This window comes from Poeciliopsis prolifica, unplaced genomic scaffold (genome assembly GCF_027474105.1).
Source record: "Poeciliopsis prolifica strain line A6 unplaced genomic scaffold, Auburn_PproV2 SCAFFOLD063, whole genome shotgun sequence".
In the NCBI taxonomy this organism is placed as follows: Eukaryota; Metazoa; Chordata; class Actinopteri; order Cyprinodontiformes; family Poeciliidae; genus Poeciliopsis; species Poeciliopsis prolifica.
In genome coordinates, this window is record NW_026562438.1 from 1396369 (window position 1) to 1417861 (window position 21493).

Sequence of the window (21493 nt, forward strand, 5' to 3'; positions counted from 1 at the left end):
AGAACCACCCGTGGTGGGTGAGAAGGGAATTTTTTATATATATATATATATATATATATATATGCCTGAGACTCTTTATATATATATATATATATATATATATATATATATATATATATATATATATATATATATATATATATATATATATACAAATGAAGGGATACTAGCAACAGAGCAGACCCACCAAGGCTGGAGACTGAACAATACTGGAAAGGCATATGGGAAAGGGAGGCGTCCCACAACAACAATGCACAGTGGCTGATCTCTCTACAAGAGGACCACAGCAACCTCCCTGAGCAAGCCCCGGTAACCATCACTGTGACAGATGTTCAAGAAAGAGTCTCAGGCATGAAAAACTGGACAGCACCAGGGCCTGACATGATCCATGCCTACTGGCTAAAGAAACTCACTGCTCTCCATGAGCGAATGGCAGCCCAAATGAACCAGCTGCTACAAAGTGGGACTCACCCTGAATGGTTAACTGAAGGGCGGACAATCCTAATCCAGAAGGATCCATCAAAGGGTCCAGTCCCACCCAACTACCGACCAATAACCTGCCTCTCCACAACCTGGAAGCTCATGTCAGGCATCATAGCGGCCAAGATAAGCAAACACATGGATAAACATGAGCAGGGCACAGAAGGGTATCGGTGTAAATAGCAGAGGAGCCTCGTAGACCGCACAGTTGCCCGAGACTGCAAAACCCGACACACCAACCTGTGCATGGCTTGGATCGATTACAAGAAAGCCTATGACTCAATGCCGCATACTTGGATCATTGAATGCCTAGAGATGTATAACATCAACAGGATTCTGAGAGCCTTCATTGCAAACTCGATGAAGCTGTGGAAAACCACCCTTGAAGCCAACTGCAAACCACTTGCACAAGTGTCCATCAAATGTGGCATATACCAAGGAGATGCTCTGTCCCCGCTACTGTTCTGCATAGGCCTGAACCCCCTCAGCCAAATTATCAACAAGACTGGCTACGGATACCGACTCAAAAATGGGGCCAACATCAGTCACCTACTCTACATGGATGACATCAAGCTGTACGCCAAGTGTGAGCGAGACATCGACTCACTGATCCACACCACCAGGATCTACAGCACTGACATTGGGATGTCATTCGGACTAGAGAAATGTGGTCGGCTGGTCACAAAGAGGGGGAAGGTGATCCGCACAGAAGGAGTCTCACTCCCACAAGGAACAATAGCAGACATAGAGGACAGTTACAAGTACCTAGGTATACCACAAGCAAATGGCAACCTCGATGAGGTCACAAGGAAAGGAGCCACAGCTAAATACCTCCAACGAATAAGACAAGTCCTGAGAAGCCAGCTCAATGGCAAGAACAAAATCCGTGCGATAAACAGCTATGCCCTGCCAGTAATCAGATACCCTGTTGGAATAATTAGCTGGCCAAAGGAGGAGATAAAAGCCACAGATATTAAGACCAGAAAGCTACTAACCATGCATGGAGGGTTCCATCCCAAATCCAGCACCCTGAGACTGTACACGAGCCGCAAGGAAGGAGGCAGAGGACTAGTGAGTGTGAGAACCACTGTCCAGGACGAAACAACTAAGATCCATAGATACATCAGGGACAAAGCCTCAACAGACAATGTGCTCAGTGAATGTCTCAGACAACAGGGAACGGAGGTTGAGGTGCCAGAGATACCATCATGGGAGGACAAGCCCCTACATGGGATGTACCACCAGCAAATAACCCAAGTGGCTGATATCAGTAAATCCTACCAATGGCTGGAAAAAGCTGGACTCAAGGACAGCACAGAGGCCCTCATCCTGGCCGCCCAGGAACAGGCCCTAAACATCAGAGCAATAGAGGCCCAGATCTACCACACCAGACAAGACCCAAGGTGTAGGTTGTGCAAGGAGGCCCCTGAGACAGTCCAGCACATCACAGCAGGGTGCAAGATACTGGCAGGGAAAGCGTACATGGAGCGACATAACCAAGTGGCAGGCATAGTGTACAGAAACATCTGTGCAGAATATGGACTGGAAACCCCGAGATCAAAGTGGGAAACACCCCCAAAGGTGGTGGAGAACGCCAGAGCTAAGATCCTGTGGGACTTCCAGATCCAGACAGACAGAATGGTAATGGCGAACCAACCAGACATTGTCGTAGTGGATAAACATCAGAGGAAAGCCGTTGTGGTAGATGTAGCAATACCAAGTGATTGCAACATCAGGAAAAAGGAGCACGAGAAACTGGAGAAATACCAGGGCCTCAGGGAGGAACTGGAGAGGGCCTGGAAGGTGAAGACCACAGTGGTGCCTGTGGTCATCGGGGCCCTCGGGGCAGTAACCCCCAAACTGGAGCAGTGGCTACAACAGATCCCAGGAACAACATCAGACATCTCAGTCCAGAAATGTGCAGCAGTCCTTGGCACAAGATACTGCAGGACCCTCAAGCTCCCAGGCCTCTGGTAGAGGACCCGAGCTCAGAGGATATAGATCTATATATATAGATATAGATCTATATATATACAGTTAGGGCCAGAAATATTTGGACAGTAACACAATTTTCGTGAGTTGGGCTCTGCATCCCACCGCATTGGATTTGAAATGAAACCTCTACAACAGAATTCAAGTGCAGATTGTAACGTTTAATTTAAAGGGTTGAACAAAAATATCTCATAGAAAATGTAGGAATTGTACACATTTGTTTACAAACACTCCAAATTTTAGGAGCTCAAAAGTAATTGGACATATAAACATAACCCAAACAAAAAAGTTTGTTCTCAATATTTTGTTGCGAATCCTTTGGAGGCAATCACTGCCTTAAGTCTGGAACCCATGGACATCACCAAACGCTGGGTTTCCTCCTTCTTAATGCTTTGCCAGGCCTTTACAGCCGCAGCCTTCAGGTCTTGCTTGTTAGTGGGTCTTTCCGTCTGAAGTCTGGATTTGAGCAAGTGAAATGCATGCTCAATTGGGTTAAGATCTGGTGATTGACTTGGCCATTGCAGAATATTCCACCTTTTTGCTCTCATGAACTCCTGGGTAGCTTTGGCTGTATGCTTGGGGTCATTATCCATCTGTACTGTGAAGCGCCGTCCGATCAACTTTGCAGCATTTGGCTGAATCTGGGCTGACAGTACATCCCGGTACACTTCAGAATTCATCCGGCTACTCTTGTCTGCTGTTATGTCATCAATAAACACAAGTGACCCAGTGCCATTGAAAGCCATGCATGCCCATGCCGTCACGTTGCCTCCACCATGTTTTACAGAGGATGTGGTGTGCCTTGGATCATGTGCCGTTCCCTTTCTTCTCCAAACTTTTTTCTTCCCATCATTCTGGTACAGGTTGATCTTTGTCTCATCTGTCCATAGAATACTTTTCCAGAACTGGGCTGGCTTCTTGAGGTGTTTTTGGGCAAATTTAACTCTGGCCTGTCTATTTTTGGAATTGATGAATGGTTTGCATCTACATGTGAACCCTTTGTATTTGCTTTCATGGAGTCTTCTCTTCACTGTTGACTTAGAGACAGATACACCTACTTCCCTGAGAGTGTTCTGGACCTCAGTTGATGTTGTGAACGGGTCCTTCTTCACCAAAGAAAGTATGCGGCGATCATCCACCACCGTTGTCTTCCGTGGACGCCCAGGCCTTTTTGAGTTCCCAAGCTCACCAGTCAATTCCTTTTTCCTCAGAATGTACCCGACTGTTGATTTTGCTACTCCAAGCATGTCTGCTATCTCTCTGATGGATTTTTTCCTTTTTTTCAGCCTCAGGATGTTCTGCTTCACCTCAATTGAGAGCTCCTTTGACCGCATGTTGTCTGGTCACAGCAACAGCTTCCAAATGCAAAACCACACACCTGGAAACAACCCCAGACCTTTTAACTACTTACTTGATTACAGGTTAACGAGGGAAAGGCCTTTTGAGTTACTTGCAGCCTTTAGAGTCCATTGTCCAATTACTTTTGGTCCCTTGAAAAAGAGGAGGCTCTGCATTACAGAGCTATGATTCCTAAACCCTTTCTCTGATTTGGATGTGGAAACTCTCATATTGCAGCTGGGAGTGTGCACTTTCAGCCCATACTATATAAATTGTATTTCTGAACATATTTTTGTCAACAGCTAAAATAACAAAACTTGTGTCACTGTCCAAATATTTCTGGCCCTAACTGTATAGATATATATATATATCTATATATATAGATCTATATATTTAGATATATATCTATATATCCTCTGGTATGTTAGTTAGATGTATTCAAGGTGAGATAACGTGATTCAATCACATTATCTCACCTTGAATACATTTTAGTCCAGTTGAGAGAAAAAAACGATTGTATCGCGTGTTCTCGCGTGATATCCCGTGATCTCACTCGTTGTCTTCAGCACAATATCAGTCTGACTATAATGAATCATGTTCGCTCAACATGATTCAATTTTGTAAACGTTGAAGTTGTGGAATATCTTGTTGATGCAACATGATTGTGTCATGTTTTTGGCTCAAACATGGAATTATTTAGTTAACAGTACATGATATTCTTTTGTTAATGTAATAACCCCTGAGGTTCCTTTTTTAAAGTGTAGGAAAGGGTTCAGTGAATGCGCAGATGAAACTGGGGGTTCGGTTCCTGAAAAAAGGTTAAGAGCCACTGATTTAAAGGAACTCAGTGTTTCAGCACTTTTTCAGTTTGCTGGGAGTTTGTTCCAGATGTGTGGTGCATAGAAGCTAAATGCTTTGGTTCTGGTTCTGAATGCAGAGCAGAACCAAAACATTACATGTTTGTCTGCTGGTGTCCAAAAAAAGAAACAATATATATGTTTTTAACTTTATTTATTCCAATGAACAACAATACAATTGTATTGTGAACATAACACAAAAAGACATTAATAATACTTGACCAGGGGGAGCATCAGATAAAGCATAAAGATAAGAGACATTACATTAATATCCAAAAGTCCAAATTGATTCAAGCCCGATTTGTTGATTTCGCTCTTTGGTTGGTTGAGGATCGAATTGTTAATAAATAATGTTTAAGTTCAATCAAAAAAACAGAAAAGTTTGTTTTTTTTTCAAAAATTTGCATTTATGTAGGTGACTAAAAAAACAAAACGAAAAAGCTTTTATTACTTCCGGTTGTTTCTGCTTCTGTTGAACACGTGACTTGTGTGACGTAAAGAGTGTTTCCGCTTGGCCGAAAAATCTCTTCAGTCAAAACACGTGAGTCATGACGGTGATTTATTTCTATCATTTCTATGCTTAACGGAAACCAGGCGCTGCTGCGGTGAAAAATGCGAAACACGCGGATTCTTCAGAAAACTGCAGGATTCCAACAGTTTCTGTTATTTCTGCAGTTTAAATAAGATTTTTCTGGACTTTTCCTCACAAAATCTATATAGAAGAGAACTTATATATTTTGTTGCTACTGCGAACTCAGACATGAACTCTTGACCTCGTCAGACGCGAGGCCTGAATTACGTCGCCGCCATCTTGGAACGTGGCAGCAGAGCGAGCGGAGCTAACCGGTAGCAGCTACCGGTTAGCTCCTACCCTTAGCTTCTACCGTTAGCTTCTACCCTTAGCTTCTACCGTTAGCTTCTACCCTTAGCTTCTACCGTTAGCTTCTACCGTTAGCTTCTACCGTTAGCTTCTACCCTTAGCTTCTACCGTTAGCTTCTACCGTTAGCTTCTACCCTTAGCTCCTACCCTTAGCTTCTACCGTTAGCTCCTACCCTTAGCTTCTACCGTTAGCTTCTACCCTTAGCTTCTACCGTTAGCTTCTACCGTTAGCTTCTACCCTTAGCTTCTACCGTTAGCTTCTACCGTTAGCTTCTACCCTTAGCTCCTACCCTTAGCTTCTACCGTTAGCTCCTACCCTTAGCTTCTACCGTTAGCTTCTACCCTTAGCTTCTACCCTTAGCTTCTACCGTTAGCTTCTACCGTTAGCTTCTACCCTTAGCTTCTACCGTTAGCTTCTACCCTTAGCTTCTACCCTTAGCTTCTACCGTTAGCTTCTACCGTTAAGTCCTAGCAAGAGACCCAGGGTCAGAGTGGAGTGTTTTCATCCAGTCTGATGTTCCCCAGCTCAGCTTCTCCATGTTGGATTGACCCTGAATGACCCTGACACTGCTGACCATGACCCTGAATGACCCTGACACTGCTGACCCTGAATGACCCTGAATGACCCTTTAACTGTAAACATGCTACAAGCCAAAGCCTCGACCTGCTGGAAATGTTGATCTGAAGGAATCAGGGATCAATTCTCCAGTGTTTGATCTTTCATCGTTGGCTTTAGCCTGTTTCCCAGGACGCCTCCCAGTCAGTGGACTGCTCCCAGTTTGACCAGCAGACCGAACCCTGCCTGTGCCCAGTGTTCCCAGTATAATTAAAGGCAAAAGTGAATTAAACTCAAACAGCTGCTTGATGCATGGCGGGTCTGCTGCTTACCCCTCCAAAAAGGGTCAAAGGTCAGAAATGCAGTTCTGTGTTGCAGGTTGGGCTCCCTGATTGTCTCCGCTATGAGACAATCGATTGACTGGCTGTCATTAATTAACCGATTAAACAAATTACTAGTTCTAAATGACTCAAACAGAACTTCTAATTATAAATTAACCAGAAAGTAAGTAAATAAAAATAAATTCATAATCAACATTCTAAGATTTCACTGAAAATAGAGAAATGGCTCCAACACACTGTTTGTTATTTTCATATGAAGTATTTCAGTGTGAATATTTTTGTGTATAAATAATTAAATTTTCACACATAGCAGAGTTGACATGTTGCAGTGGATAATATTTTTTCTGACTGTTGATCATTTAAAGATAATTAATTCAGTTTCTGATCAGCTGGAGAAAGTTTTGGTTCTTCCAGACATTTATTAGATTCTGCACTGTAAAACATGGCAGATATGAAGTGATTAACAAAAATCCCAGGCATGAATTACAATAATAATCTGTTAAATGTACAAACATTAATTTTGCTGAAAGGTTATGGAAAAAGTTCAGCATAAAGTCACTAATATGTTTTGTATTTTCAGAAACTTCAAATAATTTCTTTCAGTATTTGAATGTCAAATTCACAGAGTGACTATTACAATGTTTTTCAGGGATTTTATTTATTATTATTTATCAGTAGATTATAAATTCATTGACTTTACATACATTTTTCAAAACTTACATAACTTCTCAGAATTGTTTCTTTCACTATTTGTATTTTGATCTGATAACTTTGATTGTATTCACATCTTGTTGCAGTAAAAATAACAAACATTTCTGTTTTCCACCTTATGATATTGTTCTGTTGCAATTTTCCGTAGTTTTAATATAAATTCCACGTCGGCTCCCTGCTGGGAGCCGACGGCTCCCAGCAGGGGACCCAGCAGGGGGCGGAGCCTCCGGCCGGTGGTTCGCTCCCTCCATGGCTGAGGCACTCAGCGTCTGGATTCTGGAGGGAGCGGACGCAGAAGGAGCGGACGCAGACGGAGCGGCTCGTCTGTAAGTAAGGCTGCGGCTCTTTGTTCCCGACTCGCTGTAGAGCTGCACAACTCAACTTACTGCACTGAAACCAAATATGCATCAATATGTGCAGATTGTTGCAGCTTTTTATTCTTTTATAGAATTTAAAGGTTTTATTTTCATGCAGTTTAAGGAGAATCAAAGTTTTCTCTTGACTTTTGTAGGTAAACCTGAGAAATGTTTGAAAATGTTGGAGCTTTTTACACAATTAACTTGCAGATTGATGCAGATTTCATCGAATCTGAAAACATTCATACATTATTATTATTATTATTTCTCACTCTTATGCCTCTGTGTGTTCAGAAATATTCATAACTGCAGTTTCTGATAGTTTGGTCTTTATTTTGCTGCTTCATGTTGGTTTTAAAACTTTAATGTTTCACATTTCTCTATAATGTGTTCTAACTCTGCCCCTCACCTGCCTCTCACCTGCCCCTCGAATACCCCCATGCTCTATTTGCCCCCCATGCTCTATTTGCCCCCCATGCTCTGTTTGCCCCCCATGCTCTATTTGCCCCCCATGCTCTATTTGCCCCCCATGCTCTATTTGCCCCCCATGCTCTATTTGCCCCCCATGCTCTGTTTGCCCCCCATGCTCTATTTGCCCCCCATGCTCCATTTGCCCCCCATGCTCTATTTGCCCCCCATGCTCCATTTGCCCCCCATGCTCTATTTGCCCCCCATGCTCCATTTGCCCCCATGCTCTATTTGCCCCCCATGCTCCATTTGCCCCCCATGCTCTATTTGCCCCCCGGGGGACGAGGTGAATGTTCTCTCTGATTTATTCCTGATTGGATTTTTTTGGGTGCCTATGCAATCCAGCTTAAAAAAAACATATATATATATATATAATATATATAATTTTTTAATTATTATTATTTTCCTAAGAAACAAGCAACATTCAGCCTGGCAGCTGCCAGGCTTATGAAACATCAGGAAAATCCTGTGGTGCTGCAGCTGAGAATGAAGCATCTGGAACTGACATGTTGGTATCGGGGCCCCAAAAGCCGGGCCCCAGACGGACCGGCCCGGTCCGGTCCGGTCCGGTCCGGTCCAGCCCCGGGCCCCAAATGGCCCTGAGGCAGAAGCTCAATAAGTCACATTGAAACGTTCCGAGCTCCAAAGTCCTGCATCGTTTACATTTTTGCTGCCATTGTATGTGTGTGTGTGTGTGTGTGACTGTGTGTGTGTGTGTGTGTGTGTGTGTGTGTGTGTGTGTGTGTGCGCGCCTCCTGCAGACCTTGTTTGGTCAGAGTTTACGTTTCCAGCCTCGCGGTCATTAGCCGGGCGTTGGCGGCGCCAGGAACCAATCAGATTAGGATCTGGAGGATGAAGGTTCCTCCCTTCATCATCATTTCAAATCTTTCTGCTCCAGAGTTTCCACTGCAGGAAAAAACCTGAAACTGTTTGGGAACCAAATTCATCAGAAAGTTTAGATCAGAGAAATGTTGGAGCAGAGGCGTTCCCAGAGGGGGCTGAGGGGGGCCGATCTTTCATTTATCCGTTGTTTTGTTTTGGTGGTTCCACCCCGACTCTCTTCCTGGTCTGGGCTTCCTGGGAGCGCCTGGTTCCGATGTGAGAGCCGGACCGGTCCGGACCTGGAACGTTTCTCTTTGACACCTTGAATCTGATTCTGTTGGTCTGGTCTGAACTCTTTCCTCAGTTAAATGCGGCTGCAAAGGTCAGAGGTCACGCTCATGTTTATGGCTCCTCCAGACCTGATGAGTGTTTTCCTGTTTATGCTGTCAGGTTCCAGCTCTTCATGCTGCTTCTGGTCCAGCTGTTCACATTCCAGTCTGAGAACTATTCAGAAACTGGATCTGCACCTCGGGACGGTTTGATCCCTCCAGCTTCAGTCTGGGCCCGGCGGGCCCGGCGAGCCCGGCCGCTTCCTGCAGCAACACGCGCCTTTCTTCACCCCTTCTCTACTCCTCCTTACTGGCTGCCATCTTGTTTCTGTGAAACAGATTTTACACGTTTATCTGCGTCTGATAAACGTTTCCCCTTTTTATTTCTTTCTCTGCGTCGTTCCTTCTGTGTTTCCATCTTTCCTCTTTCATAAGGAGGAAGCAGCTGGACCGGATCATTTCACAAAAAAACAAAACATTCTTTCAGGACATTAAGTAGAAACATTATAATCCCTGATCTGCACCTGAAAGGGAATATTCCAGAGATCTCTGCTGTTAAACCTTTCCGCGCGGTTCTGATCCGATGGTTTGGATCTCGTTTGCTCACTGCTGCGTTATGGTTTTGCAGGACAGTTGGAGGTCTTTGAGCCGGCGCTGAACCTGCACCAGCTATCGTTTTCATTTCCACCACCTGCAGAGGTAGCAAGGCTGACGCTATCGAGCAATGCTAACCACGCTAGCCGTTCCACCTGCTCGCCACCTGGGGGCGCTTCTGAGTTCAGTCAGATGCTAAAGCCGGACCTTCAAAACCAACACAAAAACTCAGCTGCAGTACTACCATTCAACCTGCAGAGGGCATCTCTGAGGCGGCTCCAGGCAAAATATTACAAAATCAAATTTGAGCAAAATGTTAAAATCTGCACAGAAAAAATGAAATATCAGTTTTATACATATTTGTTAATATTATCATTATAATCTGTGGGAAAAAATAACGTCCTCTGCTTCTGCCAGTACTAACTACAGAAATTCACCAGACAACCAATCAGAGCCAGGAGGAGGGGCTTAGTGCTGTCAATCACTGCTGGGGCTACAGATGCTAACGCTAGCTGATCTGAAACCAACTGACCTCCATGTTTAACCCTTGTGTGTGTGTGTGTGTGTGTGTGTGTGTGTGTGTGTGTGTGTGTGTGTGTGTGTGTGTGCGCGCTCAGATGTGATGTGTTGAAGCAAACATCACCTCTGGCTCCATGTGCTGCTTCAAGATCTCCTCTTCCTCTTTACCCAGCAGCTTCTCCATCACAGCCGTTTCTCGGTTGTGAGACCAGTTAAACATTTTTCCGGGTCCCGGTTGGTTCAGGTTCTGAATGGACTTGTGGGAAGTTCTCACAGATCCAGATGTTCCAGCTGTCAGAAATCAGGAGCTGCTGCTGGTTTGGATATGGACTGAACAGAACCGCCGCCATGCAGCTACAGCAGCTGCTGCTGTGGACCGGAACCGCAGAGCCTGAGCTGCAGCATAGGGCAAGCAGTTTAACACTTAATAACGGCCTGTTCATCGGGGAGCGGCTCGTTGGCTCGGCAGGACGATGTCAGAGAAAATGTTTTATAAAATCTGTCAAAAGTGAATCGTAATAATTTGGGTCAAAATGAGTTCAAAGTTTAGTTGAATATTAAGCTGGCAGCTAAATATTCCCAGTTGGACCTTGAATGCATCTGAAGCTGAATGTGTGGAACTCGTCTCCAGTTGTTCAATCTGAGTTTGACGTTTTGCAGATTCAACTTTCTAAATTCCTGGCGTTGATTTTCGACTGGAACGTTCGGCGGCTCGTCACTTGTGGCTCATAAATTTGTAAACATCTTGCCGTACTGGTTCCGGTTGGGCCGAACCGGCGGAACCGGACCGGTTCTGCTCAGTTCTGTTTGATCGTCAGGCAGACAGTGTGACAAAACTCTCCCTGGTTCTGGTCCAATCGAGACCTGCAGCATCATCAGAACCGGTTCTGTGGTCAAAGCGGGCCGAGCCGGGCCGGGCCGGCGTGGCAGCAGCAGTTCTGCTTCCTTCAGAGAATATTTTTTATTCTTCTGACTCATTTTTCTTCTTTGTGGGATAAAAATCCAAAACCCAATAGAACCAGAACCGACAGACTGTTTTTTTTAGAGTCCAGACTTTAATTGGTCCACTCCATCATCTTCATCAAACCAAAAACATCTCTGAGCCAACAGAACCCGATCAGAACCTCCTCTAGAACCTGATCAGAACCTCCTCCGGAACCCGATCAGAACCTCCTCTGGAACTTGATCAGAACCCGATCAGAACTTCCTCTGGAACTTGATCAGAACCTGATCAGAACCTCCTCTAGAACCTGATCAGAACCTCCTCCGGAACCCGATCAGAACCTCCTCTGGAACCCGATCAGAACCTCCTCTGGAACTTGATCAGAACCCGATCAGAACTTCCTCTGGAACTTGATCAGAACCCGATCAGAACTTCCTCTGGAACTTGATCAGAACCCGATCAGAACTCCTCTAGAACACGATTAGAACCTCCTCTGGAACTTGATCAGAACCCGATCAGAACCTCCTCTGGAACCCGATCAGAACCTCCTCTGGAACCCGATCAGAACCTCCTCTGGAACTTGATCAGAACCCGATCAGAACTTCCTCTGGAACTTGATCAGAACCCGATCAGAACCTCCTCTAGAACCTGATCAGAACCTCCTCTGGAACCCGATCAGAACCTCCTCTGGAACCCGATCAGAACCTCCTCTGAACTTGATCAGAACCCGATCAGAACTTCCTCTGGAACTTGATCAGAACCCGATCAGAACCTCCTCTAGAACCTGATCAGAACCCGATCAAACCTCCTCCGGAACCCGATCAGAACCTCCTCTGGAACCCGATCAGAACCTCCTCTGGAACTTGATCAGAACCCGATCAGAACCTCTCTTGATCAGAACCCGATCAGAACCTCCTCTGGAACTTGTTCAGAACCCGATCAGAACCTCCTCCAGAACCCGATCAGAACCTCCTCTGGAACCCGATCAGAACCTCCTCTGGAACCCGATCAGAACCTCCTCTGGAACTTGTTCAGAACCCGATCAGAACCTCCTCCAGAACCCGATCGGGTCAACCCTCTGATCTCGGTCTCGTTGGAGGAGACGCTGCAGCGCTGCGATCAGCGGAGCGGGAAACAGCCGAGCGCCAGATGTTCTCGCCTCCTTTCATGTCTTTCCAAAAGTTTCCATGAACGTTCCGTGGAAACGGGAGTATGAATACTTCCTTCCTTTCTTCCTTCCTTCCTTCCTTCCCTCCTTCCTTCCTTCCTTCCTTTTTCCTCCCCTTTTCCTTTCCTTCCGACCACAACCTGTCTCCTGGTCCTGCTGATTTCACTGCCAATCCGATCGGATCTGAACAGAACCAGGAGGAATAATGAGGCTGTAATTAGGAACATCTGCAAGCCGGGCTCAGATTGGACCAGAGCCAAAGCACCTTGTTCGGGCCCAGCCAGCATCAGAACCGCCTGACGTCCTTCAGATTCTCAAAGTGGGACTCCAGCAGAGATCAAATGGGCCGGCGGCACCGACGCACACTCGGGTCCAAACTGTAAACATGGCGGGCAGCCAGAGGTTCTGGAGGTTCTGGTAAACAGAGCTGATGGGTAAACAACACAGGGGCCCACAGGGGCCCCAACGGCCCACAGGCCTCTGAGTGACTGCAGATGGACCCCTGAAAGAGGCCCCGGGACTGAACAGGCCAGAACCGGACCAATTCTGGAACCAGACAGACTGGGCCCACTGTGGGTCAACTGGGCCAACTGTGGGCGAAGTGGGACCGGTGTGGGTGAAGTGGGACTGGTGTGGGTGAAGTGGGACCAGTGTGGATGAAGTGGGACCAGTGTGGATGAAGTGGGACCAGTGTGGATGAAGTGGGACCAGTGTGGGTGAAGTGGGACCGGTGTGGGTGAAGTGGGACCTATGTGGATGAAGTGGGACCAGTGTGGATGAAGTGGGACCGGTGTGGGTGAAGTGGGACCGGTGTGGGTGAAGTGGGACCTATGTGGATGAAGTGGGACCTATGTGGATGAAGTGGGACCAGTGTGGATGAAGTGGGACCGGTGTGGGTGAAGTGGGACCTATGTGGATGAAGTGGGACCGGTGTGGGTGAAGTGGGACCGGTGTGGATGAAGTGGGACCTATGTGGATGAAGTGGGACCAGTGTGGATGAAGTGGGACCAGTGTGGATGAAGTGGGACCGGTGTGGATGAAGTGGGACCAGTGTGGATGAAGTGGGACCGGTGTGGGTGAAGTGGGACCGGTGTGGGTGAAGTGGGACCTATGTGGATGAAGTGGGACCGGTGTGGATGAAGTGGGACCAGTGTGGATGAAGTGGGACCGGTGTGGGTGAAGTGGGACCGGTGTGGATGAAGTGGGACCTGTGTGGATGAAGTGGGACCGGTGTGGGTGAAGTGGGACCGGTGTGGGTGAAGTGGGACTGGTGTGGGTGAAGTGGGACCTATGTGGATGAAGTGGGACCGGTGTGGATGAAGTGGGACCAGTGTGGATGAAGTGGGACCAGTGTGGATGAAGTGGGACCAGTGTGGATGAAGTGGGACCGGTGTGGGTGAAGTGGGACCGGTGTGGATGAAGTGGGACCAGTGTGGATGAAGTGGGACCGGTGTGGGTGAAGTGGGACCGGTGTGGGTGAAGTGGGACCGGTGTGGGTGAAGTGGGACCGGTGTGGGTGAAGTGGGACCGGTGTGGATGAAGTGGGACCTATGTGGATGAAGTGGGACCGGTGTGGGTGAAGTGGGACCGGTGTGGGTGAAGTGGGACCTATGTGGATGAAGTGGGACCGGTGTGGATGAAGTGGGACCGGTGTGGATGAAGTGGGACCGGTGTGGGTGAAGTGGGACCGGTGTGGATGAAGTGGGACCGGTGTGGGTGAAGTGGGACCGGTGTGGATGAAGTGGGACCAGTGTGGATGAAGTGGGACCGGTGTGGGTGAAGTGGGACCGGTGTGGGTGAAGTGGGACCGGTGTGGATGAAGTGGGACCAGTGTGGATGAAGTGGGACCGGTGTGGATGAAGTGGGACCTATGTGGATGAAGTGGGACCAGTGTGGATGAAGTGGGACCAGTGTGGATGAAGTGGGACCGGTGTGGGTGAAGTGGGACCGGTGTGGATGAAGTGGGACCTATGTGGATGAAGTGGGACCGGTGTGGATGAAGTGGGACCAGTGTGGATGAAGTGGGACCGGTGTGGGTGAAGTGGGACCGGTGTGGATGAAGTGGGACCAGTGTGGGTGAAGTGGAACCGGTGTGGGTGAAGTGGGACCAGTGTGGGTGAAGTGGGACCAGTGTGGGTGAAGTGGGACCGGTGTGGATGAAGTGGGACCTATGTGGATGAAGTGGGACCGGTGTGGATGAAGTGGGACCAGTGTGGATGAAGTGGGACCGGTGTGGTGAAGTGGGACCGGTGTGGATGAAGTGGGACCAGTGTGGGTGAAGTGGGACCAGTGTGGGTGAAGTGGGACCAGTGTGGGTGAAGTGGCCGGGCTTGGAGCAGCAGAGATGTTCAGGGTGGTGAACCAGCAGCAGTTTCTCCATGAAGTCGATTCTCAGGAAGGATTTTCTGCTCATCCTAGCCGTAGCGAGACGCCACCTGCAGCCCTCAGATCACAGGAAGTGAAGCCCCTTGGCATGAAGTGGAACCGCTCAGCAGTAAATGCAGCCAGATGCCGAGGCTCAACTCTCACCATGGAGAAACCATTAAGGCTCATTAAGTGGTCGGAGCCACAGAGTTCCCTGCTCTCACCAGCAGGAAGCCAAGTTGGGCCTGGAGTTGTTAAAACGGCTGGTTCCTCTTCATCGGTAATCATCACGACTCAAATTCACCAAGATTCTGAGTCCCTCATAGATCTCCTCGCATAGACCTCCTATTGAAGCTTCAGAGAGTCACTTATTTGCTGAGAGGAGATGACAGAAAATAAGGAGCTGACTGTTTCTAGGGTGGTCGACCCCATAGTTAGCCTTGGTAAATCCCGGACGAGCCCCCATTTTTGTTTCACCTGTCAGTCTGCTGTGGTAAAGCAGGTGAAACGGGTCAATAACCAAAAGAAACTGTTGCTAGGCGTTGTTCAACCCAGTAAACCCAGTAAAAAATGATCCGATCACTGAACCTAAACTAGATTCATGATGATGAAACTAACTGAAATGAGTTGGCAAAGCCCGCTGCCGTCTCCTTCCCGTCCGTCTGTCCTTCATCTTCCTGCTTTAGCTGAAGGTCTAATTTAAAGATTTTCGAGGCTCTGGAAAACCTGCAGCGTCTGTTTGGAACAGATTCAGGAATCTAAATGGAATCTGTAAATATGTCACACGCAGCTTCTCTGCAGGCGTCGCTCAGAAATATTTGCCCAAATGAAAACTAAGCTGACGGACGGACCGGCACCTCCGGCGATGTGTGACCCACATCTCTTCCTGTGGTTGTGAGGTGATTCCTGCGACTGCAGCAGATTTACAGTTGTATCTGCGGTTCCTGCATGGCGTCACTCTGAAGCCTGACCTGAGAGGACGAAAAGCTGCTGGGAAACAGGATGAAGCAACCAGGAGACGCAGCTCTAAAATGGTTCAGTCTGACTTTAATTAACATCTGCGTCTAACGAGATTAACCACTCATTTCATGAAAAATGATGTCAGTGTCATGAAATAAATCACGATCCTGGTGCCATTCACATCATATTCATAATTATTCAACCACAAACCAAAGATAAATCACTGAAAAGGGATCAATGTGGAAATCTTTCTTCATAATTATAAACAATATAATGTTAAAATGCCAGGATTTTCTTATTTAGCTCTAAGAAAAATTTACTGACACAACTGAGGCAACAACTAGGTTAAAGTTTCTGTTTTTTTAACCATCATCTGTCACAATCCTGGGTTGTGTTAATGTTTTCATTGTCGTTGGGCTTCATGTTCTGGTCTTGCTGTTCAGTTCCAGATGCTCATTATTTAAATGGTGTGGCCATTTGTGTGTTTGGGTTTAAGTCTCTTTATCTGTGTTTTTTCTCCCAATGTTTCATCTGTGTTGATTAGTTTCCTTCCTGTTCCTCTGCTCCGCTCACCGCTAATGGCAATGCTAGCTACGCTTAAATATTGGCCATGTGAAAGACCTTATACCAACATGCTATTCAGGGGTAGCTAATGCTAAAGCGTTATACCAACATGCTATTCAGGGTAGCTAATGCTAAAGTGTTATACCAACATGCTATTCAGGGGTAGCTAATGCTAAAGCGTTATACCAACATGCTATTCAGGGGTAGCTAATGCTAAAGCGTTGTACCAACATGCTATTCAGGGGTAGCTAATGCTAAAGCGTTATACCAACATGCTATTCAGGGGTAGCTAATGCTAAAGCGTTATACCAACATGCTTTTCATGGGTAGCTAATGCTAAAGAGTTATACCAACATGCTATTCAGGGGTAGCTAATGCTAAAGCGTTATACCAACATGCTATTCAGGGGTAGCTAATGCTAAAGAGTTATACCAACATGCTATTCAGGGGTAGCTAATGCTAAAGCGTTATACCAACATGCTATTCAGGGGTAGCTAATGCTAAAGCGTTGTACCAACATGCTATTCAGGGGTAGCTAATGCTAAAGCGTTATACCAACATGCTATTCAGGGGTAGCTAATGCTAAAGCGTTATACCAACATGCTTTTCAGGGGTAGCTAATGCTAAAGCGTTATACCAACATACTTTTCAAGGGTAGCTAATGCTAAAGCGTTGTACCAACATGCTATTCAGGGGTAGCTAATGCTAAAGCGTTATACCAACATGCTATTCAGGGGTAGCTATTGCGTTATACCAACATGCTATTCAGGGGTAGCTAATGCTAAAGCGCTATACCAACATGCTGTTCTGGGGTAGCTAATGCTAAAGCGTTATGCCAACATGCTATTCAGGGGTAGCTAATGCTAAAGCGCTAAAGCAACATAATACAGGTATCTCTGGTTAACTTGTCTGTCTTGACAGTATCAAGCAATTTTTCTGGGTAAAGGATTAATAATGCCACCTGATAGAAGCTAATGCCAGTATGCTAACTTCAACCATGTTACACACCTTGTGTAACATCGCATCACCCTCTGGAGAATCAAAGTTTACAAAAGTAAACTTTGAACAGTTCTAATGTATACATTAACTTAGGGGATTCTAATGGTTCTAAATGTTTTCAAAGTTAGCAAAAACATAACAGCACTAAACAACAATTAGCCACACTATTAGCACTTTAGTGACTTAGCACCCACCACTGTTACTTACCTTCTTGGGTGCCACTTCATTTCCTGGTCCCATTGTGAGGCCTTAGAGGTTTTTGGATTGTTTACATCATTAAAACTCCTGATTTTACATCCTGCCTTCATTTGGGTCCAAACAAAAGTGAACATGCCAGGAAAGGAGGCAGAAGGATGATGGGACTCAATGTGAGGCCCTGGACATCTCAGCAGTGATGCAGAGAAGGTCTGCTGGGGAAGAGGAGAGAACCTGCTGGGCCGACTGGTTCCAAGCAGGAAGAAGAACCAGGAATGGGACAAAGACAAGCGCATCCTGTCGACGTGTTTCCACCCACAGTTCTTCCTGGGTTGGAGCACTCACAGCGGGAGTATGAATACTTGTGACCCTGTTGAGTCTTTGTGCGTTACGCCTGGAATGTCGTGTTGGGAAACTTTACTGAGGAAAAGCCGCAAATATTTCTGCTTCATATTCTTCATCTTTTAATTCTGAGGAGACAATGGAAGACGTTTTAATGTCTGGTTCTGGTTCTGGTTCCCCACCGCCCAGCTGTGGTTGGACCTCCCACTTCCAGATGCTGAGCAGATTGCTCCTCTTCATCTCCAACTTGTCTGTTTGTTTCAGGAAGAGAAGAACCTGAAGACAGATCCATCATGGAGGGGGCCAGAGTCTGCTGTTGTGCCTCATCGTGGCGGCGTGTTTCCAAGGCAACGCCGCCCAGACCACAGGTGGGTGCAATGATGTTGCTCTGCTTCACATGTAGACGCTCCTATGCTTCACTCGTCACATCTTCAGGAGAGGTTAACTCAGCCTGAGCTGCATGTCTCTGCTCCACCCTCACGCTGCACTCCAACACTAACCGGGGTTAGCTGGTGTAGCGCTGATTGTAGATCATGAAGACTGTGGACGTTAGATTTAGAGGAAGCGCTAAGCCGATTTCCACGCCGCGTATCAATGAATATGGAGGTTTAAGCGCTTTTAGAGGAGCGCTCTCGTATTGGCGGACGACTATGACCCCATCCACGCTGCTGGCGTCCAGAAACCTTCCAGAACCGGACCAAATCAGGAATCACGTTACTTATTTTCCTCCAGCTTTCACTCAACACGATCAGCTCACCCCCTCTATCACAAAATCACGCTACGCTTACTCACCTGCAGCCAGAGGTCCGGTCCGAACGTCCGGTCAGCTCTGTTAGATTCTGTCAGCGCTCTCCTTGACCTCTGCCCTCCCTCAGTCTGCACCCAAGAGGCCGTAGCTGACCTGGTCTTCCTGGTGGACGGCTCATGGAGCATCGGCACCGAGAACTTCGATCAGATCCGTCAGTTTCTCTACTCGCTGGTCAACAGCTTCGACGTCAGTCCCGATCATGTCCGGGTCGGCCTGGTCCAGTACAGCTTCACGCCGCGTACCGAGTTCCAGCTCAACACCTTCCAGGACAAGAAGGAGATCCTGGAGTACATCGAGAGCCTACCGTATTCGGGAGGCGGAACCAACACCGGGAGGGGCCTGGACTTCATACTGAACAAGCACTTTGTGGAGTCAGCTGGGAGCCGCGTGGCGCAGAGCGTGCCGCAGATCGCCGTGGTCATCACCGACGGAAAATCACAGGACGAGGTGGAGCTCCATGCGGAGAGGCTGAGGAACAAGGGGATCATTTTGTACGCCATCGGCATCAAGGACGCAGACGCAGATGAGCTGAAGCAGATAGCAAACCGGCCGTACAGTCAACACGTCCACAGCGTGTCGGACTTCTCCGCTCTGCAGGGCATTTCCCAGAACATCGTCCAGACACTCTGCACCACCGTGGAGGAGGCCAAGAGACAAGTTCAGCAGATGTCTCAAGGTAAAGACCGATCTGGTCGCACATCCAGAGCTCCGATCTGGAAAGCAGTGATTGGTCCATTTTCTTTAGGATAAGCTCAGTTTGGTCCCTGGGGGCCAAAAGCTGATCGTCCAAGTCCTGAGGTCCTAATCAAAGTTCTGGGAAGATATTCCCTAAAAACAGACAGATTTAGCCACTCTCACTTTGAGAAGGAACAGGGTGACAGTGGAGAGGAACAAACCCTTTATCAGGAAGAAAGCTTCAGGAGAACAAAATACAATGTAGGCAACAATCTATCGGGACTTTTTTTTCCAGACAAACAGAATCATTGAGCCAGAAAAGTAGGTAGACTGTTACATTATCAGTAAGTACAGAAAACTCCAGACATGTTTCAGAAAAACCTGATCCAGTCTAACTGTCAGAGGAAAGTTTTAGTCCTAATCCAGAAAGTATCCGGGGTGAGTAAACTAGGAGCTGGTTCAACCGGAGAGGAGCTGGAACACTAAAGGATCTGCCTCCGGGAACCCTGCTGAGTAACTTTTTACTGATGAGTCGATGGCAGATCATCGAATGCAACTCAGCTCTCGGAGACGCCTGATTAAATAATCTCTCTTCAGAACAGAAACACTTGAGGTTTGTAGGGTGTTTCTCTTCCAAACTCTCAGAGCTCAGAAACACTCAGATCAGAACCAGTTTTGCAGTGTTTGACTTTCTTCTTCTTCTTTGCAGAATGTGCCGTAGCCAACATGGCCGACATCGTCTTTCTGGTCGATGGCTCTTCCAGCATTGGCATCCCCAGCTTTCAGCAAGTTCGGTTGTTTCTCCAAAACGTTGTCTCCGGTCTTGACATTGGCCCAGACAAAGTCCGTGTCGGCCTGGCTCAGTACAGTACCAACCCTCACAAAGAGTTCCTGTTGAAGGAGCACCTGGACGCTCCGTCTCTGATGACTGCAATACAGAAATTTCCCTATCGGGCCGGAGGCACGAATACCGGCAAGGCCATAGACTTTCTGATTTCAGAGTACTTCACGGAGGAGGCGGGCAGCCGAGCGAGTCAGAGAGTGCCTCAGATCGCTGTGGTCATCACTGACGGAGACTCGTCAGACAACGTGATGGAGCCTGCCCGGCGACTGCGAGAACAGGGGGTCATCGTCTTCGCCATCGGGGTGGGAAAGGCCAATCTGGAGGAGCTGGAGAACATCGCTAACCAGCCGTCACAGCGCTTCCTGTTCACCATCGACAGCTACGAGGCCCTCCAGAGGCTGACGGGGGGTCTGCTGCAAACCGTCTGTGTCTCCATGGAAGACCAAAGACAAGGTGAGGCAGAGAGCCACAGGGCCTCTGAAGTCTCAGTAGGTCTTCCCTCGGTGCTTTTCATTTAAAGCAGAAGTCACTATCAGATTTGTTTGCTGTTCTTGCAGTCTCGTGTTTCACATTGTACCTGGTCTTTGCAGCAGGATGTGCTGAGTTCTGCTTCCTGTGATACTCGAGGTCAATGTTTGGTCTCAAGAACAGCATTAGCTTAGAGACTTTCTGATTCCAGTCTAGCGTTGATTCTTGGTTGAGTTGGACCTTACCTGCTCAACATGTCTGAACTCCAGAACTCATTCAGTGTTTTTCCTTCTTTCAGCTTTGGCAGAGAAGTTTGCAGACATCTTCTTCCTGGTGGACGGCGGTATGACACAAACACAGTTCCAGCAGGTCAGAACGATCCTCGCCCGACTGGCCAATCAGGTTAACTTTGGAGCTTCTGCCTATCGCCTGGGCTTGGCCCAGTACAGTGAACAAGTGAAGGTGGAGTTTCTCCTCAACCAGCATCAAACCAAAGAGCAGATCCAGGCTGCAGTGAAGAGCTTCCAATATCTCCGACTTCCATCTGCTGCAAAACGAAACCTGGGCGCCGCCTTGAGCTACGCCAGCACTAACTTTTTCACCAAGGAGGCGGGAAGCCGAGCAGATCAAGGCTACAGACAGTTCCTGGTTGTTATGAGTGGGAGTGACTCCAGCGATCAAGTGTTTTACGGATCCCGTCAAATCCAGTCAGAAGCCATCACTGTGGTGGGGATGAGCCTCGGAGAGTCCATGGAGGAGCTACGCGTGGTTGCCACTGGACAGCATGTCTACCAGGTCAACACCACTACTGTTCCTCTGCTCAGACGGATCTTTGAGACCGAGGAACCCGAGACATTTCTGACTCAAGGTTGGTTCCACTGAACTTTAATCATAGCCTGACTACCTGCTGCTGTAGCTCA

The 21493-nt window shown here is 47.4% G+C and overlaps 1 protein-coding gene across 1 annotated transcript in view; it reads left to right on the forward strand.

Annotated features, from left to right (window-relative positions):
* Positions 1–7404: 7404 nt before the first annotated feature.
* The window catches only part of LOC129380010 (collagen alpha-6(VI) chain-like), a 49869-nt gene continuing 35780 nt past the window's right edge, over positions 7405–21493 (forward strand). The window contains 7 exon segments of the mRNA XM_055060974.1: positions 7405–7481; positions 9252–9337; positions 10488–10718; positions 18078–18146; positions 18654–19262; positions 19971–20558; positions 20872–21441. Coding sequence (XP_054916949.1) covers positions 7405–7481; positions 9252–9337; positions 10488–10718; positions 18078–18146; positions 18654–19262; positions 19971–20558; positions 20872–21441 — 2230 coding nt within the window.